The 22,788-nt window shown below is 42.0% G+C and overlaps 1 protein-coding gene across 5 annotated transcripts in view; it reads left to right on the plus strand.

Annotated features, from left to right (window-relative positions):
* Positions 1–22,788, plus strand: part of dpp6a (dipeptidyl-peptidase 6a) — a 171,183-nt gene that overhangs the window by 36,129 nt on the left and 112,266 nt on the right. The window contains exon 1 of one of the 5 annotated variants that reach the window (XM_067485865.1): positions 7,893–8,169. The exons of 2 other annotated variants lie outside the window; for them this stretch is intronic. In XM_067485865.1, the coding sequence (XP_067341966.1) occupies positions 8,119–8,169 (51 nt within the window). In that variant the 5' untranslated portion in view covers positions 7,893–8,118. Of the gene's footprint in view, positions 1–7,892; positions 8,170–15,699; positions 16,330–17,629; positions 17,651–22,788 lie in introns of those variants that run through there. 2 more of the 5 variants (XM_067485860.1, XM_067485866.1) reach the window with 2 other exon arrangements.

Here is a 22,788-nt window from a genome sequence, read left to right on the forward strand (position 1 = left end):
TGAATGTGGTGGAGTAGATAATAAGGCGTACTGCAGTTCAAACACAGGATTGGGGATCTTATACAGGGTTTTGCAAACATTTACCTTGTTTATTGCAGCTTTACAGCGTGCATGACGGTAGCCTCAACAAAATGCCGAAGATCCGAGCACTGTCATGGTGAACCTCCGGGGAGTGAAGAGAGAGATTTCAAACACTCAGGTTTATCTCGTGCATAATCACTTGCACAAATAACCCGCGATAAGGCGAGAACGCGGTATGGGGCTTCATATCTGAAAATGAAATGCTTGCCGCTGCGCCGCTGTGCGAGGAAATAGACGGAGAGCACATAGTAATCTCTGCAGGGACGAAGTTTGCGAGGGCTCCACCAACAATGGCAAATAAGCATATGTCTTGATGGCCTGGTAGAGCCACAAATAGCTTGTCAGATGTGTGAACAGAGCAGTTGCCCTTTATTGCTTTCGGTGCTGTTATGGTGCCTTTGAGCCTTTCTCTTTCCACAATAAACGAGGAGCTGCTAGCTCAGACCACGGTTACCTTTGGGGCCTGTGTGACTGAAATGCCCCTTTCATCTAGGAGGGATATGTCTGTCTCAATATCCCCTTGGTGCTCGCGGCGCTGTGCACACAGTGGAGCAGAGGAGATAGAGGGTCGTGCTATTTTTCTGTCCACCACAGCGTCCGCCACCCTGGCTGTGTTCCCTCTCCCATCGCTCATCTAATCTGTGGGGAAAAGTGTGGAGAACTGTGAGATCTGGAGCTGTCTACAAGGAAACGAGGGGATGGTTGACTGGCAGTGCCACCAGCCCTCCTCCCACTAGCCCTTTTGTCGAGCATGTGCCCCCCTCCCCCTTCTTTCCCTCCCTTGTACCTGTCAGCAGTGCAGTGGTTGTGGATCTCCGAGGTTCGCTGGTGTTATCTGTTTTCTGCTCGCACAATATCTCTTTATCCTTCACCCTAGTGGCCCTCCAGATTGAACCCACAGAGCGGAGCCACATTCGATATGCTACGTCAACATATTCTGTATTCTCAACAGCTCAACTCCGAAGTTTTGACATTGTTTAACTTGAAGGCAATTTTCTAAAACACACCTAATCAGTTTTTTAAGTGTCACCGAGCAATTCTGTTTTTCTAATCCTGAGATTTTTTTTTTTTTTTTTTTTGGTTTCCTGTGCTGACAGCTGATTCTGTAAGACAACAGACCTAATCTAAATGATTTGGCCTTTATCGTCACGAGTCGTCACATTCTGATGTTTCTGTTTGGAGAGCAGAACAAATCCGATTGATGTGTCAGTCCTGCAGATTTAAAGAGCAGAGCTTCTATGTAGATTTGGCAGTTTGCACAGGAATTTATTAAAACCACAAACTGCAAAGATGTATTTCAGTTGTTTGTCTTCAACTGGTAATACTCTCTTATCTCTGACAAAGAGTTCTCACCTACATAGCGGCAAAACAACAACTGAAGCACAAGAAGGTGGGAGTGGTTAAGTGGAAACACCAAAAAAAAAAGGAGGGAAAAATAAAAACATGGCTGCTAAATCAATATCTGAGGATGGAATTTTTATTACTTATTTCCCAGTCCCAGGATTTGTAGCTCTCCTTTCCAGGATAAATGGCTATGTGCTGCTGTTGGCCGAAAGATAGCCCTGAAAGGTTCCAAGGGTTTATGATATAAAGGTCACGGTCACAGGGCGACAGAAGCTAAATTACATTATAGCTGCAGGCCGCAATATGGTGACCTGGCGCCTGTCTGGCAACTTTGTCAAAAAAGGAAGCAAATGTGAATCGAAACTCAACTGAACAAACTTTTCTACCTCCTCGGTCTTGTTTTTAATCCTCTTTAAGTTTGGCTGGCGTCCATGTAACTGTCCACGAGTCCACGAGCAGCAGGTAGTGTCTGACATTGCTGTGGATAATTACAGTCTACAGCCTGCCCCTGCGATCATTTACCTTGAATCTCCGCATGATGAGCCTCTACATTATAAAATTCCGTGCATATGCTCCTCCATCTGTCACCGTGCTTGGCTCCCCTGCCTGTACCACCTGATCGGCTGAGGTTGTCATCAGTCATATGCTTCAGTATTATTATGGTGTCCAGATCAATGATCAGAGTGCCTTTGACCTTGCACTCATCCCTCGCGTTCAAACCAAAGCCAGAGCCAGTGGAAGGAGGAATTAACCCCCCCCCCCCCCCCCCCCCCCACACACACACACACACACACACACACACGCACTAAAGAATAGATGAGTATTTATGAGTGCTGTAAAGTCTTCAACCCTAAAGCATTTTGGTCTGCATGGCATGAAAGGTATATGCCGGTAAAGTGGGTTTTTCTCTATCCGGTGTCACTTCTCTCAAGCTGAGGCTAATGGAGGAGGTGTCTTAGAGTAATGTTTAGTTAAAACACCCTCTGGACTGAGTGAGTGGTCAGAGTTGTTTGTTAGTGTCGGTGAATTATTTCTTTTAGGCAATTTTTCAAACACAAAATTGCCCCCCCCCCTCATCTATTCTGCTGTTGAATCCCGTATTGAATTTACTTGCAGGCTTCTCATTAAATGAATGTTTTGTCCCTGCTGAGCTTTTTGTTTCTTAACAGGAGCTTAATCTCCTGCTGAAGACTTACTGAAGACAAACTGAGGTTAATTGGTGAAGATGTTTTCTTACCTGTGTGAGGTAATCAGAGAGAAACTGTATTTGTGTTCCTGTGGTTTGTCAACACGACAATTATTTTGCTCTCAAACCATTTAGAAAATCCCTTTTTTAATTTTTACGCTTAATAAATGTTTAAACTCTTTATATCAAGGCATAATAGGACTGCGTTTCATCCGTTGGTTCTTCTTAAGGTTTCAAACATGGGTATTGATTGGCATTTAAATCCTGTAACATGCAGGGTAACCCCGCTGAAAATGTCAAACGCTCCCTCTGCTCTTTACCGTGAATTTTTAAATCTGACAATGTAAAAGCACAAATTCCTTTTTTTTTTAACTATACAAACGAATCTGTGTTTGGTTTTAGAAGCATACTCTAAGCTATTCACGTGTAGGAAAGCCAAGTGAGGCTGTACTTAACAGTGGTGCTAGGAGCTACGTGCAAACATCAGCATATTACTGTAACATGCTCCCAATGGCCATGGTCACATGCTGATGTGTTTAGAAGTGTGTGTGTTCTTTGAAGGTTGTAATGTAAATTGTGGAAGTTTGTGCATGATTGGAAATGTACCAGTTTTCTTCCCACCTATTTCTCAATGTTCTTTAGAAGTTGTAGTTGTTATAGCTGGGCCTCATTAGATCAGATTAGATTAGATGGATCTTTATTGTCATTACACAGGAACAAGTACAAGGCAACAGAATGCAGCTTAGCATCTAACCAGAAGTGCAATGAGCAGCAAGTGCAAAATATAGAGTCTACAGTAAGTACAAGACAGGTACTACTATGGACATATTGTACATGTGGAAGTACTACGGACAAAGGAAATACAGATGGGAGTACTGTGGACATAATGGACAGATGAACGTGTGCTATTAGGTGAGAAAGTCTCAGCCGAAACTATAAACACTTATTTACGAGTCAGCATGTGGAAATTGTACCGGTAGTGCAATGCATTATTCTTAATGTCCGTAACAGAATAAACCGAATAACAGAATAAACAACAGTCAGTGCTGTAAGTTAACATGAATTATGACTTCTCGCAACAGAAAACACACATGCACACACGCACACACACCCATAAGTACATTTTTTAAAAATCAGTGCGAAGATATTTAACTTGTACCTCTCCTTCCAACACCTTTGGACATTTTCTGGCGGGTGACCAAACGAAAACAAATGATGAGGCTGAAGTTTTGATTTGAACCAAACATCGTCCAAAGAATGACCTACAGCATCACAAGGTTTTAACCTAGAAACTGATAGCAGAGCAGCACAGAGCTGTGCGACGTTATTGTTGTCCACCCACGACTGACTGAAGTGCTTCATGACTCTTGAGCCACCACAATGTTCCCCCGTGTTAGGGACTTTTGTCTGTGTCTGAACGGTCACACGTTGTCCTCTGTGTATTAAAAATGAGTAAGCCGTCCACATTGTCTCCTCCTCACAATGTACTTACTGACTGTTCTCCTCTAGACTTCCTCTGTATTAATTAAGATGAGCCACACGCAAGGAGAAACTTGGAGCCAAGACAAAACTTTCATCTTTTATTCAGAAGCTGTGGCATAATGCCATTTCAGACTTCCTTCATCCCCTTAAATCCTCCCCAGAGATTCTTCCTTCCACCCCCCCCTCTCAATGATATCTCTACATATGGACCTGGAATTATATTCTGATAGTCCTATTAATAACAATTCCAATAAAATATAACAGGAGCGAGTCTTTCAGACACAGTTTTTATTATGAGCAATGGGGCAATTTGGCATAGAAGCATGTGGGTGTTCAAAGAAGGCCCATCACTTATCCAAATAGCACAGAGCCATACGCTGAATGTCAAGTTATTAACTATGACTGTAATACAAATTCAATTCAGAGGCCAGATTAAATTAGCAAAATTCTGAACTGTTTGCTAATGAAAAAAAAAAGAAAAGCGCTGCTGAAATGGCTTTGTACTACATCATGGTCATTTTTCACTGCGAGGACTTCGAGTAATACGTTTCGCTTCCTGTTTTGCACCAAATGATGCTTGGATTCAATTTGCCATATTGACACGTTGCCCCATTACGAGCGTTCACAGCAGCCCACGGCACACGCTTTCTCTCACCAAATTCTGACAGTCATTTCACAGTCTGAAAATCTGATTTCGGTGATGATTTCACGGCTGCTTCCTTCCGTTAAGCAGAGCAGTCTTACCTGGCTGGCCCTGGCTTCATCCAGCCTCATCCTCATCGACAATATGTTGGAATTGCCTATAGTGTGTCTTCAGACCTCAGGGATTTTTTTTTTTTTTTTTTTTCTTTTCATTTTGTCTCTCGGTTCTCTCTTGTGATCTGTGGGGAATGAAAAGTCAGTGCTCAATATTGGAATAAATGGGTTTAAAGGGTTGAGGTGGAGAACAGTTTCCTTATCCAGGTATTAATAGCCAATACACAGTGTCAGGCGGGAGTTTGATGCTCTGTCCACTGTAGATTCTGCATCACCTGCATATTTATCAGCATCAGTTACTATTAATGAGTTGATATGTTCACGTCTGTGGGGTCTATTTTATGGTAATGTCTTTGTCACCCACTGTAAGGTTGCGTTAAGACTAAACCTAAACAAGCAAATAAAACACTTAACACTTTATGCAGCGTACAGCATAATACACTGGGGATAACTCTGTAATTGTATTAATATAAGTGTTTCTGAGTGTCAGAATGCATTTTGACGCATTTTCTGACATGGCGTGATTATTCATCTATAATATCAGTGTACAAAAGGCAGATAATTACTTGAGCAGGTTCATTTTCATGTGTTAGCTTTCACGATTGAAATGCACGTAATCACACAGTCTATTGAGTCTGTAAAAATGGGTAAAAAATGAGCAATTTAAATTCAAATTCAAATAGGACTGTACTCATTGTTGGATGAGACCCCCCCCGCTTTTTTTTTTCCCCGTTGCAGCAGCATTAGCTTGCTGTGTGGAGTGAAACATCTGACGTCAAGGTGAAAAATGCCAGGTCTCTAGATAGACCAGATGGACCTGCTGAGTTTTTACACCAGTTCCTAAAATATCTCTCACATATTGCTAACATTAAGGCAGGATTCATACCTGAGTGGCTGTAGTGTATTTACTAGAACTTCTTTAATCTGCCTCGGCTGCACATAAACCAAATCTCATGTTGGATACTTTTGCCTTGTTTCTTTTATGTCCTCATATTTTTGTAAGATAATCTAAAGTTTATTCCTGCAGTTGCTTAAAGCTGCTTAAAAAATGTAAAACCTCTATACAAAGTGCTGTCATAATAGCAGTTTAAATCTGAATTAATTATTGGAGTAATATTTTTTTTTTTCATGTATACATGAAATGTAAAATGTATTCTTAAAATGCGACCCTGGCCTCCTGGAAATTTGGTTTCTGAATTTCTAGTCAAAATTTCCCTTTGCTTAAAGTTGGGAAAAGACTGTGTGATTTAGTTGAGCAGAAATTGTATTGCAAGGTATTTTGCCAGAAGACCAAGAAGATACAATACGGTCTGTTGAGTTACCACGTATGCTAATTATGCTTCTCATTATGTAAATAGACAATGGAATCTCGCCAACCCTGCTGTTATTGCAAACATACAACCCCAATTCATAAAAAGTTGGGATGATGTGCAAAAGGTACATAAATACAGAATCCAACTATTTGCGAATTTCATCAACCCATATTTTATTCACAATAAAACACAAAGAACATATCACATGTTGAAACTGAGACATTTTACTATTTCATCTAAAATATTAGCTCAGTTTGATGATTTTTGGTTTGACGGCGGCAACACATTCCAATGTTGACCCCAAAAGGTCAATATGATGCACCAAAGCACTTTAAAGCAGTTTGACACCCTAGGAAGTGTCATTATCTGACCTGTGGGCGTCTCGTATACTTGCGTCCTAGACAACAAACCGGCTTGTTAGGTAACAGTTCGGTTTAAATTGAAGGTATCGTATTGGGCAGAGGCCATGGCTACATGAACTGCTTGTTTCTGTTGCAACAAAAAAATAGCTTTAGGTCAGTCTGTCTGTTAGTTACCCTGGTGTTGATCAGTAGCAGCTGGTTTGCCGTCCCCTCCCCTTTTATGGACTGAATAAAGTTTTCCCCTGAATAATCAAAGTTGGCCCAGTTTTGACCAAACAGACTAAACTTAATAGAAATCTTCCACAACTTTCTTTTCACAAAGTGTGTGCTGCCCTGAGTTTAAGCCATTCAAACGTTTTAAATCCCAGCCTAGTGCAACTCTTTCATGGCTTCTCTTCCTCTAGCTGCCGGCCTGGCTAGAGTTGGGCTAGCGTACAACTGGTCGTTCCACTTTTCACACTTTGGCTTGTCATTCTGTGACCGTAAATGCTACATAAATTAAAATCGGACTGGGCTGTGCCCGGGACCCATCTTCCCAGGATGTAAGGGTAATTCATGAGGTGCAATTCGTGGCACGAATATATCACCAGCACTTTATTACAGCCCATCTCAGAGGCGGATTAGATTGATCACTTCATTCAGCTAGACCTGCAAAAACACAAAGTCTAGTATATGTTGCATCTTAGACATGTTCACTGCCTGTAATTTGAGTCATTCAAAAGTGCAGGACTCTTTATACCTTTTTTAGTTTATCTTGTTCAGTGCATTGTGTGGAATTTCTGGTGTTTATTTTACCAGTATAGAGGATTTTGTTTCCTGTCCTTCTGTTTTCCTCACTCTCCCTTCCCCTGTTTCTCTCACTTTGCCCACCTGCCAGCTCTAAACAGACACACAGTCAAACACCGCTGCCTCACTAAGGCTGCGAGGGAGATGTAAAGAATGTTGTTTGGCTGTGTTTGCTGGCAGATGCCTCTCCCATGCCAATGCCCAACAGATCACGTTTAAACCTCCAATTTAATTCAGGTGCTAAACCCTCCCAAAAAAACAAAACAAAAAAAAAAACATCCATCCAAGCCTCTAGTGGGGAAGAGCTCAGCAGAGAGAGAGAGAGAAAGGTAGGGCTAAGACTGAGATTGAATCGGGGGGGGGGGGGGGGCAGGCAGTCCGCAGATGAGAGAGTTCTACTACCATGAGAGAGTTTGGGAAGACGACTTGTCTTGAAGAGACTAAGACCGATAAACCCTATATGGGAGTCGATAGGAAAGATCGAGAGGCTGCAAAAAGTCACAGAGGGATAGGCAGAGCGGCGTGGAGGAAAGAAGAGAGTGGAGGGGGGAGAGACAGCTGGAGTGAGAGAAGGAGCTCACATTTCCAAAGAGCCCATCCTGGCGAATGGATCACCGCGCAGCAGACCGAGTCCTTGTCGCCATGTAATCACTTGGCTAATGTGGAAGTGTGCGTGGAGTGTGCCAGTCAGTTTACGGAGGGGGTCTCGGGCTCCCACTAATCCTCCCACATATCAAGCCTGCCACTCATTCGGCACTTGTCCATAGGACTTTTCTGTTTTTGAGGACTTTTCACTGTCACTTAAGTCATGTCAATGCTAATTGCCACCCAGCAGATCGACACCACCACCTCCAAAATGGTAAGGATTGAAGCTGCACTCATGCTGTAGCGTGCATGTGGCTGGATCTTTGCTGTGGCTGCAGCTTCGCGTCCGTGAGACATGCATCTTTATGATTAGTGCAGTTAGGCCCGTGTGGTTTGCATGATGCTAATTCACTCTAAATAGACATGTGATCCTGCTGTTTAGTCATATTTTAGTTGGACTGTCGCCTGTTTTTTTTCAGTCTTTCTTAGTAGTCACCACTTGCAAAGTGTTTGCAGGTATCGCTCCTTTTAATTCGAAGATTGATTGTGATTAGTTTGCATGCATCTGTTGGCTCAGGAGACACGATCAGCCAGCCGGGTTGGGCCACAGGACTGTGAATGTAATATTGTTCTGGACTGCTGTGTTGATGGGCTCGCACGGCTCTCAGGACTCTCCTCCATAACTCACTCACCATCTTTCAAGGCTCCAGAGCAAAGAGCAGGTTAAGTCACTCTCTACCTGTCTCATTTTATCAGTCTCTTCTTTATTTGCTTACTTCGGTCTCTCATTTGAACCTTCAGGAGCCCATCAAATGAGCTGGCTTGGGCCAGAAGTGACTCTCGTTCAAATATAATCAAGCTGGTTGACTAGATTCTGTGATATGAATTCAACAGTTTAACAAGGACAGCAAATGTGCACAGACATGTCAGAATTTCATTCTCTTGTCTTTTTTTGTTTGTTTTGTTTGTTTGTTTTTGTTTTGTTTAGAAGAACAAGATGTCAAGCAGCATAGTCTGATGTTGCAGATTTCATGTTCGTCCATTTTTAGGTGCCTTGTAACAACGAAAATGCAAAGAAGGTGGATTCCAATTCCTGAAAACAACACTAGCAACAATGTGGGTTTGATGAGAAAGTCTTCATTTTACGCTAACTTTAAACGTGTCCTGTTATAATGCATCGTGTTACACTTCTCCTGTCTGGCAGTGCCATCAAAGTGTGTTTAAACTCGAGGAGTCACATGGTGAACGAAACACATCCAAGTATAGTGACATTATGGAAATATAAGTGAACTTTTGCAACTTTTCTGTTGTGGATAGGGTCAATCTGAGCTGGGTACGTGTACACATCATGTGGTCTTCCATGTTGAAAATAGGAACTGGATTTACTTACTCCTTAAACCACCCGCCACCTTCTGCAAACATGGAGTGGAGGTGTGTAACTCAGCTGCAGCTACAGTAGAAAACTGTTCACACTTGGCATTGAAGAACATGCCATTTCTAGGTTTTGGCTATTTTTGCTAATTTCAAGCTTAAAAAAATAAAAATAAAAAAATGAAGCTTCGTCCTGCGTCATATCTTGAAAGGTCTGACCTTCCCATTCGCTCCCCGTCCTTTTTCAGCTTGACTCTCACACTGTTTCATCTGCTAGTCCACGATGAAGCGGATCCAGTGCTCCCCCCGCCTCGCGTCTCAGGGCCTGGCCCTTTTGATACGTGCAGATCATACCATTTATAGCTGAATCGAAGCAGCCAGGCCTGTCTGAGGGTTTTGATGGGCCAGATTTTTAATACAACGCTCCCACCAGTTCCCACCACATGCCTCCCCAGGCAGACAACGTACGTCACTACTCTGTGTTAAGATGTCTCATTTCCCTGCTAATGTGTCTAATTCCAATCACTCTGTTACATTAAAATGCTTTCCAGCTCATGAACTATTATCTCTGATGGAAATTCTTCACTTAAACAGTTTTTCTTTGCTAAGTAAGAAAAGGGGGATGATTGTGTAGAAGAGCGTGTGTATGTTTAACATTTGGACACAAATATTACTGGGAAGATATAAATGTTATAAATTCTACTCAGGTTTCATTCATCATGAAGAAATATCTGTGTGCTGTGGTATGTGGCTGATTACTTCAGTAAAAAAATGGGGGATACACTATAAAACAAACAAAAAAGATTCAGTATTGATTCTTTTAGAAATAACAGATGATTGACTGAACATACAGCAAAGGCTGAAATATGAATAACTGATTTTCTCTGCGGACATTTGTCTCTGGCGCAGCCCCTCTATGGCATTTAAGTCCTACTTCTCTTCAAATGAATCAATTACTTTAAATTCGGTTTTCTATTTTTTCCAAGTCATTCACAACCTTTTCACTTTGAAAGCAGGAATAACAACAACCCCCCCAAAAAAAGCTGAGTGAAGAAATGACTAATGTGGGATTGAATGTATTGATTTTTTTTTTTTTTTTGTGCTAATTGAAGCTCTGGCCAGTTCACTTGGCTGCAAGTCAAAATTGTGACTGAGATCCTCTAGTAAAACAAATTAAAAAGCCATCACATAATGACAGCAGGCTGTTGTAGTAATAACAAAGCTTTTCCACAACCACAAATTCAAGATGTGTGTGTTTTACTGTATGTGTGTGGCAAGTGTTGATGCCAGCAGTCCAAGCAAAACTAATTTCTCTTTGCTCTTCGTTTATCCTGCCCACTCCCTTCTCTTATTTCCTTTTTTCTTCACTTCATTCATTCACTGCCCATCCTCTCTTCTCTCCCATTACTTTTCTTTTCTTCTTTCACCCTGGCCTTGCCTTCCAGAAACCTCCCGTAACCGTAATTTCAGGAGTGGAGGCCCAAATAAACAATGCAGCCTGCGCCGTTTTCGTCCAATCTATAGTTTAACTTCAACTTTTTAGGTGGAAGATTCTCCTCTTGATGCGGAGAGGTGCTGATTTTGTCGCCTCCTGTGGCACAGAGTCACAGAACAGCTCTGGCAGCAGTGCACATATTTCCTGTTAAAGATTTCACAGCGAGGCTCCCCCTTCTGACCAATCAGAGAAGGCCAAACATTGTCTGATGTAAAGTGTTATCCTGTGTGTGTGTATTTTAAGCACGAGCCTACAGGAACACACTAAATAGGTGAATTCTGGTGCTGGTCCTTCCTGGCTATGTGTTGAAGAGCGGGTCATTGTGCATTAGCATTTTAATATTGCTAAACATCAGATAATAGCGTAAAGTGCTGTAATTTGTCATTACACATACAAGGTGTACAAAGAAATTGCGTCAGATGATCAGAGCGACGCTTAGTCCTGAGCGCGCCGCCACTATGGGCCAACCTGACCTAGTCCCTAACACTCATGTCATGGAGGACACCTACACAAGCACGGGGGAGAACATGCAAACTCCACATCCGGTCGAACTCAGCCTCTCCTTTACGATGAAGCGAGTGTTGCTAACCGCTGCGCTTTGCATGCTACTCTCTGTTAGCATGCAGTATGTTGCTACAAAGGTATAATTAGAATATTGTACAGGATTAGACACATTATAGCTTCAATAGAAGGCTGGAAAAGCTTTTTTGTAGCTACTGATGGGGAAATAAAAGAGGTAACTGAATGCGGACTGTAGAAAACATCGAAAGTTTTTTGTTAATTACAATCATTGTTTGCAATAATGATGTGATCCATGGTGCTCTACATAAAAGCAGGCACAGATTCAACACTCGGAACATTATCAACCTCACACAGAAGCTAGTCTTTTCAACTTAGTCCTTTTCACATGGCTTTTTTTTTCCTTCTCCCTGCTGCTGGATTGGTTGAGTTATCGCTGAGCCACCAGAATGACAAATCAGCCGTCAGCAAACAGACTTTTCAGCTTGGACCAGCATCTCCACCATATGTGAAATTATTCTGCTGGTCCTGTGTGTTGGGGGAATGAGATCCAAGTCAACAGATGAGCATGATATAACCGAAAATGCCTTTTTTCTTTTTTTTTTTCTTCCCAACATTTCTTCTTCTTCTTGTTTCCTCCTCTCAGACTTGCGTCTGCAAATGACCTTTTGTGTGTCACAGCTCACACGTGCTCACACCTTCTGGCTCTGCCTCCACCTTAGCCCTCTTCCCTTTCCACTCTGTCCCTCTACGTCTCCTGAAGACTTTATCTTGGCCTCTTCAAATAGGAGTGAGACTCAATTTGCCATGCTTCACGTAGCTTTGCTGGAGAATTCCAGAGTTGATATAGACACGTCATAAAACTGCAGAATGAGCAAAATGTAACTTGTCCAAACTTTTTCCTTACTATTGCTGTTTGTCATTTCCGAGATTTGTTTCTGCTTCATAATGCCTTGATTTCATCGTGCGAGATTGCCGTCATGGCACCAGCCAGTTGGATGTGTCAATCAAAAAAAGGAGAAAAAAAATAGAAAAAGGTGCTGTCATCGGATTGGTGCTGAGGCGAGTAGGTGGTTTCACTGCAGCAAGTGACAGCACCGTTTAATTTGGCCATTTAATTTTAAGTCCAACAGCGTCAGGCTCCAGCACCTTCAATCTCCCCCTGCCATTCAAAACAAGCCTCTAGCCAGCGGCCACTAACGCGCACGCACACACACAGACACATAGAGGAAGCAAAAAGGCTTTTAATCTATTTCTGTAACTTAGCCTGAGAATGCAAGTACTGAAAAAAGCCTTGAAGTCAATCAGACGTATACCATACCCCATTTTAAATTGCCACTGTGACATCTTGGTGACACAGAGGGACAGCTATGAGGGGGGTATTAAACGGCTGCAGTTGCAAATTGGGCTCCTTCGTCATAAAGCAGAGGGTCTAACAGACCCTCCCAGATAATGGCCACATTGATCCTCCCCCCTGTGAAGCCCAGTATTGAAAGGCAAGGTTTATGACAGTATTCTCAGTAAGAAATGGACTGCAACAGAGAAATGTGATACCACAGTATAAATTCATGAGTTCTCGCTCTCTCACACACACTTTTCACTCTCTTAGCTGAACCTTTACTCCCGCTGTGAACGTCTGCTCCTATCACAGCTTCAGTGGGGCGATCTTGTCTTCAGACGGACTTGTCTTTCACCTCACATTTAGTCAGCAAATCCTCCCTTTCGGGTCTATTTTAGGTTTATTTAGTAGAATGATTAGTTTGTTTTTAGACTCGTACACTTCTGACATGTTGTGTTGGTCAATGAACCCATTAATCTACACTCCAAACACTTAATGACATAATGCAAATGACTATTTGTATTTAATATACATACAGTCACAACACAGCTTTGAAGGGGTAGGAGAGATAAGGTGGACTTATTGAATATGTGCTGTTATTCTGGCGAAATGACCCTTTAAATCACAGTCTTCATGGAATCCAAAGCCTTTTTTGTGCACTGTGTAACACCAAAGATATTGATCCTCTTGTTTAATTCATGTTACTTAAAGCTTGTCAGGATGATTGACCATCTCCCTCCGGGCACATTAATTGCTGTCTGGCAGTCTCGCAGCTTAAACTGCGCTGGCATTGACACAGCTTTTGAAAATATTGTGGACAGTGACCCGACAACTCCCTCTGCCCCCCCTTACTGTGGCAGCTGCTTCTACATCACCTCCATTTTTTCCTTTTTTTTTTTTTTTTAAAAAAAAAAAAAGAAAAAAGAAAAAAAGCTTTAAAAACAGCATCCCGCTGGTGTAGCTTTCAGTTCAGGGAGAGAGAGGACATCTTTCACACAGCTGCATGAAATGAGAAACTACCAGTCATAAATGGGTTGACAGGAGACGTGCCAGTGTATATGAACTTAAACGTGTGTTTTTTTTTATGAAAGACAACATGCAAAGGTGAAATGTTTTGTTAAGCAGCACGGTGATATACATGTAGTGTTACGGTTATGGAAAGTTAACGTCCACTATTGGGGAATTTAGCTGAATTGATGATCTGTCAGTCCCAGGAGCTGTACTTATTGTGTCTGCAGTAGTTTTATGTGAGTAACAAATTCATTAGGCAGAATACTGGAACAATTCACTTGTCATGGCTTTCAAGGGAATCCCCCCGCAGGGACCCACCATGGAAAGGTGCAATCATGTATGTTTCATCGACAACTCTACTACAACTTTATTAGTTCATGTATCATGTAACGTTTAAAAAATGCACATCATTACTCAGCCATGCACAGGCATCTACCCTTTGCTTCTTTCTTGCCTGGGATTAAACCACCCAGCTCTGCCCTCTGCTGCCTGACTGCAGAGCTGAACCACCACAGGCTGCTGCATTTAACTCCCCTCCCAACTACAGATAATCAGGTTGAATTCGTTCTCGATCGGGCGCCGATCGATCAGATGGAGCAACGTAATAATGTGAACGAGCAGGGGTCGCCGAGACGGACCACGCTGCAGGTCCAGGAAGTGTCTTACATTTATTTTCCGCTTTATTAATAACCAGATTGAACATGCTCCACACATTAAGTCTACATTGAACTGTACTGTGCCGGTACAGTCAAGATTTCCCAGAGTTTGACAAATGTCTTCCAGCCCCTTTTTTCTTCCTAATCACATCACTACGGTGCCTGAAGATTGAATTGCATTTCTTGGTTTTGTGCCAGAGTTTGAGATGAATTAGATTTTGTAGAAACAGACTAAAGATTTTTTTTATTTTTTTCTTCCCTGCATGAAACTTTTCTTGGAAATCAATGCTAAAACATTTTTTTTTTTTTTTTGCAGAACCATGGCAGAGCAGGAGCGTGTTCTGTCTGCCTACGAGGGTGTGCAGCTGCGTAATCACTTCATGCGGCAGTAGAATGTGTCTTATCATTTTAGGAAGTCGCCTTTACTGAAAGGTAAAGGTGAACAGATGTGAGGTGTTTTTGGCAGTCTCCTATAGATCCAGGCAGTCTTTGAATCTATAGGAGCTTTACTGGGCCTGTTCCTGCAACATCGCCGTTACCATATGTGGCCTGTGGTGACCGGATGAGTTATTCTGTGTTTTTGTGCTCCATGAAACTGAAATCCCAGCAGACTCTTGCTATTGGCTTTTATATCCATCGAGACGGCGCACGATCAAATTGCAGAGTCTATTGTGTATAAGACCTCTCTTCCTGTAGTGGCTTTCTAAATGAAGCTGATGGTGTTGGACCAGACCAGCCAGCGACACAGACAAAGCAATCTAGTAACTTTTGATGTATTATTTCTGCTTTTTTTTTTTTTTTTTTTTTTTTTTTTTTTTTATGTAAAGAATAGAATCACTTCCTTCTTCGAACACTTGGCACATATTAAACCATCTGTAATTGAACTTTAATTTGACATTTGACATTCCTCCATACAGATGTAATGGTTGATTAGAGAGAGAAATTATTTGGATGAATTATTATTGTTTTGTTTTTCCTTATAAAAATCCTTAATAGTCAGTGGCTCAAGTTTTATAGATGTATGTTTTAAGATGAATTCTGGGGCTTCACAATAAATCTGGAACTAACGTGAAATCTTCCTGAGGGATGTCAGAGGGATTCATTTTGTATTTTGCAGTGTATCATAACCGGTCTCCTTGAAAATGTGCCACGATTATCACCTTTTCTTGTGCGATTCCGCCACATGGGGGCACTCTTGCTCTCTGCATGGCACCTCAATAGCCCCAAATGGAGGCAAAGACAAGAAACTAAAATACACTTGAGCCCGTGTTTATCTGCAAAGTCATGATAAGTTTCCCCTGCAATCCTCTGATATCTAATATGTTAATGTTGCGCTGGGACGTTCGCAGCTGTTTGGTACATCAGCTGGTCTCTGTGCTCGCTTGTAAGGCAAAGGACCTATTAGTGCCTAAGCGTTCATCAGCGCCCACTTTCTTTTCTACCACGAGGAAGGGAAAGAGGGACAACGCGGAGGCTGATTGCTCCGATCTTCGGGTCCGGATCATTGTTCAATCCCTTTTTAACCCACATTCGCTTGTTTTTGCATCAGTTTGGCATCAAGTTGGGGAGAGGGTGGGAACTGCGTCCCTGCAGCATCCGTCAGACCCGACCCCTGAGCCTGGCACTACGTGATGTGAATCCTGAACTCCTCTTCACAGCTTGGAGTGATTCTTGTTTTGTTTTTCCCCCTTGTCTCTGTCTCTCTCTCTCTTTTTAAAAACAGTTTCCAATTGAACCTGAGCATCAGCCAATACACATTTACATCCACTATAGACCTTGGACAATTTTTATGTTTTATAAATATTTTTTGCATTTTTTTTGATTGAGAATACAGACTCTGCAAGTTATCGACTCGTTTGGCATAGAGTAGAAATGGCGTCACTGTATCAGAGATTCACTGGCAAGATCAATACAAACACGTCCTTCCCCAACCCTGCGGAGGCGAGTCATCTCCTCGGTCAAGGCGTCGAGGGGGAGAGGCCGGGGGAGAGCCGGCGATCGCGGCTTCAGCATCCCTACCTTCCGCACCGCGAGGACGAAGATGTAAGAAATTTACTTTTACGATCAGGAGCATTTTTTAATTTCAGTTTTCTTTTTTTTACACGTAGTGGGTGTTAACAGATTGTGTCTACTGAATGGTGATTTACACGGAAATGACAGCTCAACATCTTAAAAGCAAAGTTGTCAAACTTATAGCCGTCATTGTCTCGATTGGCTGGGCCGGATGTCAATAAATGGCGCGTCGGTTACGTCTTTTGCAAAGCAACACGCGCTCAGCGGCGCTGATCCGGTCACTTAATACATCCTCGGTATTTTCTAACGCTGCGCCGTTGCTTACATGACACACAGTGCTGTTTAACCAGCTTTGAAATAACCCGGTTCATATGTGGAGCTAATAATAGAAGACTCGTTTTCTGACCCGCTCATTATCACCCTGTTTTTTTTTTTAATTTTAAACGTATTTATCTTCTCCAAACATGCACATTTAACCTTGAAGCCTCCATGTATGGGGGGTCAGGGGCAGCGGACCGAGGCGCTGTCCGTGGTGCTGAGCTCCGGCTCAGTGTGGCTCCTGCTGTCCATGGTGCTGAAACCGTAACTCCGCACAGCGGCTTTCATGAGGCAGCTTGAAAACTTTGAAAAAACCAAACCCCACAGTTTCGATTGGACGTGTTAGAATAATCCCTGTCAGGGTCTAAGCCTTGAACGTGTTGTGAGTCTTCTGCATAGTACACGATGTAAACAGATACACACTCTGTTACTTTACTCCGGATAGATAGATAGATAGATAGATAGATAGATAGATAGAGACACACACACACACACACACACCATTTATTAGGTTAAGAGCATGTTGTGGGATGTAATAATGAAAAATGTGTTGTATTTGTTTAATTGGTATAGTTTTTACCATGCAGCCATTTCCTTATAGCATTTTTACTCTTCTCCCGACCAGTGCTCCTTTTTTTTAATGTCAATCCAAGCTTTGGCATCTATCCAGCTGTGTGGCATTAATGAGTGAGTCTGGTGGAGGTGACATTTACTCCACGCTGTGTGGATGAGAACTAGAGCTCACTGGGATGAAGAGCTCATCCACTGACTCAGCCTTCCCCCGGGGACGCAATACAACCCCGTTTTGCCACTTCAAAACTTTATCCTTTTTTTTTTTTTTTTTTTTTTGGCCCTCGGCTGCCACACCATCTTCGATATTACAAAGCCGAATAATTTTCTTGAGTAGTGTGATTTTATCCCGTGTTGCAACCTGTTATCTGTAATCATATTGTGTCCCAACTAGATTAATGCCTGTGTGTTATGCTTGAGGGTTCATCGCACGCTCTGTACTCTGAAGGCTTCCTGGATGATCGTGAGTTACACCCTCTAATGTGACACTCTTTTCTGATTACACACCTTTCCCACAGGCCAAATACTGTACTTGCTGCTTTTTTACTCGGCTGCAGGTTAACATCAAACACAGGGTTGTACGTTGTCTCTAGCAATCAGCTTTTATGACTATTGTTCAGTGTTTTTCTATGTGTTTTGGCTTTTGTACACAGCAGGAGACCCCAGCCCTTTCATTGGACTTGCTTTATATAAATTGCAGCGTGCGTGTGATTCCATTTGCCATATATCCAGTGGAGGCTGTAAGTTGCAATTATACATCATGCGTGGTAGCTTAGTTAAAACCTTCAGTCATATGAGAAGTAACTGATCAGTGTTTGCTCTGCATATTAAGACTCCAGACAGAGGAATTAGGTTTCCTCAAATAGACAATGCATTTAAAACAACTCATTATCACTTTTGTTTGGAATGAGCTTGACTTATTCTCCATTGCGTGCTAAATCCTTCTCTGCCAATACATTTGATAGTGATCTTAGTTTGAAATCCTCTGTGATGATGATGATTCCCGACGGTTAAAACGACTCATTACAATCTAGTCAAACCTTGTTTTGTTTTTTTTTCCCTTACACTTGCATGTATGCATGCTAACTGCATCTAGTCTTGGTACTGGGATTTAAGTTTTACTGACACCTGATGTCCACAGGTCATTTGTTTCACCTTTCACCCTCGTTTGCTCCAGTTCTAAACTGTTGAGATAGCGATATGATATGAAGCTTTTTGGTTCCCGTCTGCTTTCTGTGGCAGCTTCATTTTGAAGCAAAAAGTGCACACGGTCTCAAATTTGAGCCTTATTAATTAAATACTTTCCGGTGGCATTTAAATGAGCGAGAAAAGACAGACAAAATGCAGAAATAGGTCTTTCACCATCAAAGCTTTGTCCCTGTGGTGTGATTTGTTTCTCTCCACAGACACCATTATAAGTGTAAACATCTCTGTTTCGTCTACGTCTGGTATAATCAGCACAACCGTAATGAGACTCGGGAGATATCTGGCTAAGATTCAGTCCTCTAACGTGCAGCGAGTCGAAAGTGTTTTTGTTTGATGGGCGTGTTTTGAGTTCTACTCTTTTACACTCTCCCAACTCATCTCACTTATTCTGTAGTTTAACAGCTGCACTGTGCATTAAGAAGTATGATGGGGTGGGTGGGCGAGGGGAACACATGAATCCACAGTCGCACATTAATGTACACCTACACTTTATCTCTTTGTCAAATACATACGCACAGACAAGGAAGGGATATTATTCTGGTTTTGGATTACGAGACAGCCAAGCCCTGAAATGCCCTTTTTAATAAGCCCGCCGCTATCAGATTGTGCTTTTATGATAACACAAATAAAGATGAAAAAAAACAAACAAAGGAAGTAGTAAATACACAGCAAACAGTAGAATAAGCTTTTACTGTGTCAGCAGATATAGATGTTATTTTGGGGGCGGGATAGAGCTGAATAAGTTTATGGGAGTCATTTCTTGCCCTAGCTGGACGGATAAAATTCACTCTTCCTCATAATATACAATACTTTGCCAAAAGAATGGCACAGGTGATGGCTTTAGTCTTAGCAATGTTGCCAACACAAAACTACCAGTCCTTGTGTTGTCGTTTCTACCATCACATGCGTCAGTATTGATGGTAAAATATATTATTTGACCGAATTTCTCTGTGCCTATTGCCTCAACTGATACTACTAATACTGCAGTGTGGTAGATAACCAAAATTCTACAATTGTGTCAACGGTATTTGTAAACTCCTACAGATAATCCGCAATAATGTCTCAGATGATTTGATTTAACAGGTCAGACGCTCCATTTACTTTCTCTTCCTTCTCCAACAATGCATTTTGTTTTTTCATTAGCTTTAACTGCTCTACAACACAGGCGGATTCATTGTTTTCTGTCTGATCTAATCACATCAGTTTTCATTGGTTCTTGTGCGCCATTGGTTAGGGGCACATTGTAACATAAGGTTATTATGGGGTAGCATGCCGTGTGAGTAGACACACAGAGATTTATGCTCGCTTCTGCGTTTCCGTTTGATGCTGTTTCACTTTCCATTATTTACAACTGCGTTAATGGCTAATTTAACAAGTACTGGATTGAAAAATCAACACTGGGTGACTCCTAGTAATTACAGTTCGTACAGTACTAACAAATCTTTAGGGGCACACAAATTTGTAAGTGACTGAGTTTGATGGTTTTTGACACTAACAGTAATTTGGTTTAAGTCCTTTAATCACTTTCTAGGAATTTGGTTCCAAGCTTTCTGGTCCATAGCAAAGGAATCTCATTGACTTTGTTCATCCCCAGACTTTTCATCTAGGTTCATAAAGAGGTTCTCATTCCACGTCCTTAAGAGCTGCTTTTTTCCAGGTATCCCTGCACTAGCTTTTGCTGATTACCTGGGTCAGGTGTGTTCAGTCAATCTGAAACGGCCCCGGTTCACAGCAGGATAGTGGCCCCTTTATATAGTGGAGTATTTTGACAATTACAGACTGAATTTCCCTTAAGTTTGGTTTAGAAAATTCAATCTTCAAACTAATCCATTCACTGTTCTTGTAATCATGGACAAACAACCGTGTTTTTGTAGACGCTGCCTCATAATGATTTTGGTAGAACATTGAAAGTACGTCTGGATGCCAACGGAAAACATGGGTATGCTCAGTGTTTGCAATACCAGACAACATACAGTACGCTGGCAGCTTTTATGGATGCATATATAGGAAGGCACTGTTTGTCTTCTAATGCTAAAGAATTGGTCTTAATTAGTTCGGGTTCATTAACTGCTACTTGTCTAATTCTCTGATTACAGAAAAAAACATTTGTCAGGCTTTTGCCCTATTTTGTGTTGATTAGTAAATAGTAAGTGAGTGATCAATAATGGCACAGGAATGATGGAGTCATCAGTCTACAGACTCTGGTTCAGGTTGGCGTCTGTGTAATGTGACTTGGTGATAGTGTGAGAGCTATTCAGATTTCTGCAGTATCTTCAGAAAAAGAGAACTGAATGAGAGCCACGGGGATAACTCTGTCTTGTCCAATTACAAAACGGCGAATATAATTGTTTCCTCTTGTCTCCAGTCAACAATTAATGCATCCAGCCTTTCACTTGATTACTGTCATGGTCTAAATCTTCAGTGACAAGCCCCTTTGACTGAATCAACACTGCATATTGATCAAACATGACTTGCTTGCATGTGCACTTTTTTTCCTCCATTGATGAATTATGCAGCCAGCACATTGTAAAAAGGCAATGTGGTTTATTTATTGCCAGGACGGTTTTGTTAATCAGGTACACAGAAGGCAAGTGAAAGTAGTGGTTGATTTTGCTGATATTTAGAAAGATGGTGGCATTAAAGGTAAAGTGTGCAGATCACTAAAGCCAGTTAGAGTAATCTTCTGGGGACCACGAATGTCTGCACTAACTTGCATTCTAATCCATACTGGAGATAAATAAACAATTCACTAAAAACCAGAAAAGTACACGCTCTTCTCATTTGGAGACATCCTCTGGGCACCATGCATGTCAGATTTTCCAATCCAATGGTTGAAATGGAGATTTAATTCTGGGCCGGAGCTCGGATACCACTACAGTGCATTAACCGGCAGCCAGTTGGGCTCAAACATGACTCGCAACTTGAAGGGTGTCGATTGGCGGGGGTCTTTCGGCTCTATGTGGAGCTTTGTGTGCTCTATGTAGAGCTTTCTAGTCAGACCATTTCATTAGATAAGCAAAAAAGCTGACATACAAAAAGTAAGGGAATCCCTCCAGAATTTTTTGGGGGGGGGGGGAAGAAGGGAAAATGGCTCCTATATTCCATCTGCTTTCACTTTGAATTCCAGTCTCTAGCAGTGATTAGATATGCACAAAAGGAGAGTTAGCTACCAGAGATAATCCTGCACTACACGCTGAAGGGATTTGGGTAATAATGGCAGAATCAAATTTGTCCTGAAGGCTATCAAAATAGAAATAACACTCGCTGAACCAAAACATTTCAGCGCTCTGTCTCTGTTAGGCTCTTGTCATGTCTCTTAGAACCTGTGTTTTGTAGAAACTTGGAGGATAGGCTATAGATGGCAAAAAAAAAAGGCTACTCATCAATACCACGGTGGCATCATGTGTCTCACTGTTGACGTCTGCAGCTCTCCAACCGGTGCTGCATTGCTCTTTGTGTTGCCACTGCTTGTCTGGCAGCTAGCTGACGATAACAGATGGCGGGCATTAATAACTTCATCTCAGCGTAAAATGAATTCATATCCGGCCTCTTCACGAGGCATTTTTGCCGTGGGGAGAGGCAGGCAACTGAGGAGGAGCGGGATAGGGAGGCAGTCACCAAAATGCTCCTCTGCTAGGTTTTAAGTAATGCTCTTCCCACCCTATCCATCTCTCTGACACATGCACATAGCTGTACACAAATACACAGAAGCACAGGCCTGAAGAGCTGCGTGGCATTACAACTTTTATGGGTCAGAAAACTGGAGTGCTGATTTAGTCATTATTTATGACTGGGTTCGGTATTTCTAAGATTAGGGAGGAAACAGAAGAGAGGCAAAAAAATCTGACTGATTTACATGAAGCTGTGGATGGTGGTCAATTCGGTCACTATTATTTGCAAAATACTCTCTCAAGAAAATGTAATCAGCTTCTCTTTTTTTTTTTTTAGCTTGATTTTTTTCACTCCAAGGGCCTGACAAGCCAGGCATGTTTACTTGTGGAGATTTGGTTTGTTCTTTAGATGTATTGATGTGTTTTTCTTAAACTTTGAAAATTGATCTAGAAGTCTGTTTCATGTGGGTTAACTCCGAAGAGCCTGAGTTGCAGCTTTTTTCCGCCAACCAAGGTTGACTCGTCATGCAGATTGAGCTCCGGGGAGCCAAAAGTAAACTTCATCATAACCGAAATGCATATGAAAGTTTGCATTTTCATGCAGAGTTTGTTAACTTTAGTCAATATGTCTCAGCTCCGCTGGACATTTGAGAGGAGAAAGCATCACTTGAAGTGCCCCCGGTGCACCACTAGAGGTTGTCCTGTTCCCGTCTCACAGCGAGCTGTATCATTTCTAAGGCAAAAACTCAAACATTTCATGCTGCAAGCAGGGTCGCCGGGGACT

Source organism: Channa argus, chromosome 19 (assembly GCF_033026475.1).
Source record: "Channa argus isolate prfri chromosome 19, Channa argus male v1.0, whole genome shotgun sequence".
NCBI lineage: Eukaryota > Metazoa > Chordata > Actinopteri > Anabantiformes > Channidae > Channa > Channa argus.